The sequence below is a fragment of the Phyllostomus hastatus genome, unplaced genomic scaffold, assembly GCF_019186645.2.
Source record: "Phyllostomus hastatus isolate PE091 unplaced genomic scaffold, TTU_PhHast_1.1 phas_contig_495, whole genome shotgun sequence".
Classification (NCBI taxonomy): Eukaryota; Metazoa; Chordata; class Mammalia; order Chiroptera; family Phyllostomidae; genus Phyllostomus; species Phyllostomus hastatus.
In genome coordinates this window covers 293,447-297,104 of record NW_025333895.1, presented here as the reverse complement: position 1 = coordinate 297,104, position 3,658 = coordinate 293,447, and the positions used below count along the sequence as shown (strand labels likewise).

The 3,658-nt window shown below is 40.5% G+C and overlaps 1 protein-coding gene across 1 annotated transcript; it reads right to left on the bottom strand.

The window, feature by feature from the left end:
• Window positions 1-2,295: 2,295 nt before the first annotated feature.
• On the bottom strand, window positions 2,296-3,273 carry LOC123823571 (olfactory receptor 1L3-like). The gene has a single exon (XM_045846456.1). The coding sequence runs from the start codon at window positions 3,271-3,273 to the stop codon at window positions 2,296-2,298; it is 978 nt and encodes a 325-aa protein (XP_045702412.1).
• Window positions 3,274-3,658: the final 385 nt, after the last annotated feature.

Genomic DNA, 3,658 nt, shown 5'->3' with positions numbered 1-3,658 from the left:
AGATTGGTGGGGAGAAGTAGGGAGACTAACATGAAAGAGAGATGGCAGAAACCACCTCATGATGACTAAGGGTGATAGCTTCTTTGGATTGTCATTGCAGAATAGAAGGAATAATGAAAGCCAGTCACCAATCTCAAAAGCATGCCCTAGCTGTCATCCATGGTGACAAATAAATGGAACAAGGTCAAATGTCAGAAACAGCTTCCAGTATAGGGCCAAAATATAGACTAGCCTAAAAACAGAACTGCACTGTCTTTGGAGACACCAGGGCAAAGTTACAGAAACTCTGAGAGTTAATACACAGGACTTAGAAGAAGCACTGATAACTACAAGAGGTAGGAAATGAATGAATGGGGCTAAAGTATAAATTAAAAGCTACTGAGAAATTATTGGATAGGGTTGAAAAAAGTCGGAATTGAGTTACAGTTAGGTAAACTGAGGGCTCAAAACTCCCCCAAAAAACCCCCCAAAAAACCCCCCAAAAACTAAACCTCAACTCTAGAAATGAAGTTACAGAAATAAAGTTGCATTTCTGCATGCCCATTTCATTTTTTTTCCTTTTAACAAATTTTGATTGAGTAGCTACTGAATTTTTGAGGCTTATGGTGATGGTGGAAATTCACTTGTTATGCACATATGTATTACTACTTTTTGCTTCCATGCCCACAGCAGACATTGTAATCTATCTTTATTCATCCTTCTTTATTTATCGCAGAGGTTGGGAAAAGATTTTTTCACAGTGGTATTGCAGGGAGTCCTTATTAAATGGTCAGAATAGACATGGAAGTGAAAACTAATTTGCCATAAATGTAATAAAGGAATGAAATTGAGCAACATATATACCCAGACTTTTCCTTGTCCTAGTTTAGGGATGACTGAGACAAAATCAAAAGGAGTTTAAAGACTCCTTATTCTGTCATTTAAAAACTTGGAACTGGAGAATATTATGCTAAGTGAAATCAGCCAGTCAGTAAAAGACAAATACCATGTGATCTCACCTACAAGAGGAATCAAATGAACAAAATAAACTAATGAACAAAATAGAACCACAGGCATGGAAACATGGAATAGACTAACAGTGACCAGAGGAGAGAAGGGAGGGGGCTAATGGCGGAAAAAAGGGGAAGGGACTAGTCAAAGAGCATGTACGAATGACCCATGGGCATGGACAATGGTGTGGGGATTGACTGTGGAAGCGTAGAGTGGGACGGGCAGATTAGGGCAAGGGAGGAAAAATTGGCACAGGTAAAATAGAATAAAATAGAATAACAGTAAAAAGGTTTGTCTCAATTGTTTTAACAATAAAGTAGTTAAGTGTTCAAAAAAACTTTAAGATCATCCATTTATTCCTTGTCTACAATATCATGAAAGATTAGTTTGTTTGACTTACATATTTCCATCTATTAAAATACAAATACCAGGAGAGAGAAAGATAAACACACTAAAATGCTGTTTTTCTTCACAGCACAAGGTCATTCATCTGACCATGTTACTATATAATTCATTCTCCAACTAAATTGAAGCCTCTTTTATATCAGACATTCTAAACAGAGCTTCTTACTAGTAGTTTACATCCATTTTTTTTTACCCCACTCCTTCTTATGCTCCATAAGAAGCAATTCTGGCTACATGGAAGAATCTTTCATTATTTAAAAAATGACAGCGAGAAGAGACCTGGAAATAGAGGCTTCTTTAGAGAGAAGAGCACAGGGCAAGTAGCCCAAGTCAAATGAAAGGGAGGAATAGTAGAGACCAAGACATGTGTGGAGGCATAGAGCTGGCTCACAAATAATTGGCTAGGTGATGGATTCAATTGTTGGGAATCTAATAACTCCAGGGCCCAGGATATCCAGCTGTTTGGAGAGTCGTTAAAAAGGTGCTGTAGTCCTGTCGTGGCTTGAGTGGGGAACGGACTGATAGGAAGGTCACACATACCCACACACCCACATTTCTAACAATTTCAAATAGAATCATACAGTTAGGTGTGCAGAAACATTGCTGCACACATATAAATACCTATAAATAGATAAAAATATGGGAGGTTCCAGATAAATATGGAAGGAGTAAAAATTTGATTTTTCTGGAATGGAGAGATATTATGGGATAAATCTATAGTCAGAGGACAGGTACCAAGACATGAGTGGAACTTCCCTGCCATGGCATGGCAGAAACCACAGGGTGGAAAACCCCAAGGTTCAGATATAATGATGACAGAGTATTTCTCCACCAAAGACTTGCTTAGGTGCTGGTGTGTGTGTGTGTGTGTGTGTGCAAACACACAGCCATACCTTGCAGTTAGGGTCCCTGAATTTTGTTGGTTTTTGTAATAGAAAGTCTATCCATTTCAGACTTAATCCTGCTTCTCAGTTTCTCTAAGCCCCGTTTCATGTCTTTGTTTCTTAAACTGTAGATAAATGGGTTCAACATGGGCGTCAGTACAGTGTAGATGATCGTTGCTATTCGGTCTTTGACAGTATAGCTTGACAATGGCTGGAAATAGACATAGCTAATGCTCCCATAAAACACAGTCACCACAGTGAGGTGGGAGCTGCAGGTGGAGAAGGCTTTGCATTTTCCAGCAGCCGAGGGAATATTGAGGACAGCAGTGAGGATCCTTAGGTAAGAAATGATGATGCACACAAACGGGGCCATCACAGAGAGCATCCCCTCTGTCATGACTGCAACTTCATTGACAGAGGTGGAAGAGCAGGCCAGCTTCAGAACAGGGTTGACATCACAGAAAAAGTGGTGGATAACATTTGATTCACCAAAGGTGAGCCGATTTACCAGGAAAGCATGTAGGAGGGCGTGGAGGAAGGGGACAGCTATGGAGAAGACCAGTAGTGACATACAGCATCTGTGGTTCATAACAGTGACATAGTGCAGAGGGTTACAAATGGCTACATAGCGGTCAATGGCCATAGCTGCCAGGAGATAACTGTCCATGTTTCCAAAGAGCAGGAAGAAAAACATCTGTGCCAGACATTCAACATAGGAAATGGTCTTTGTGTCTGATAAGAAGTTCACTAACATCTTGGGGATTATGACTGTTGTGTGGCAAATATCTGCAAAGGACAAGATGCTCAGGAAGAAGTACATGGGGTTTTGGAGTTGAGGATCAGAGCGGATAGCCAAGATGATGAGCAGATTTCCCATCAGAGTGACCAGGTACAAGATAAGGAAGAGGACAAAGAGTGGCTTCTGGTCCTCGGGGCGAGAGGAGAGTCCCAGGAGGATGAATTCAGGGAGTCTTGTCAGGTTGCACACTTCCATGGACTCACATGCACCTGCCAATAAGCAACACTGTCAGTAAATGATTCTTGTCATCAAGGATGTGCATTTTTCTTGTTCTTACACTGAGAAGTTATCAATAAAGCTTCTACTCCAATGTTTTTCTCCCTGATTATGGAAAAATTAGAGCTGAAAATGTGTTTTAACTTGTTCTTTTAGGATCTTTGAGATAGAAAGCTAAAGAAATAGGTGGAGAGGGAGGGAGGGAGACAGGGACAGACACACCTTAGGATGGAGAGTTTGATTTCCTTTTCTTCTTCCTTACTCAGGGTTGATAATTACCACAGATTCAGGCTGTGAATCCGGTTCAGGTCAGCGTCAAATTAAGGATTATCAATGGCTAGTTCACATCTAGATAATCATGAGA

Excerpts from the sequence above, each read along its gene's own strand:
- LOC123823571 (XM_045846456.1), bottom strand. The coding sequence starts at position 3,273 with ATGGAAGTGTGCAACCTGACAAGACTCCCTGAATTCATCCTCCTGGGA.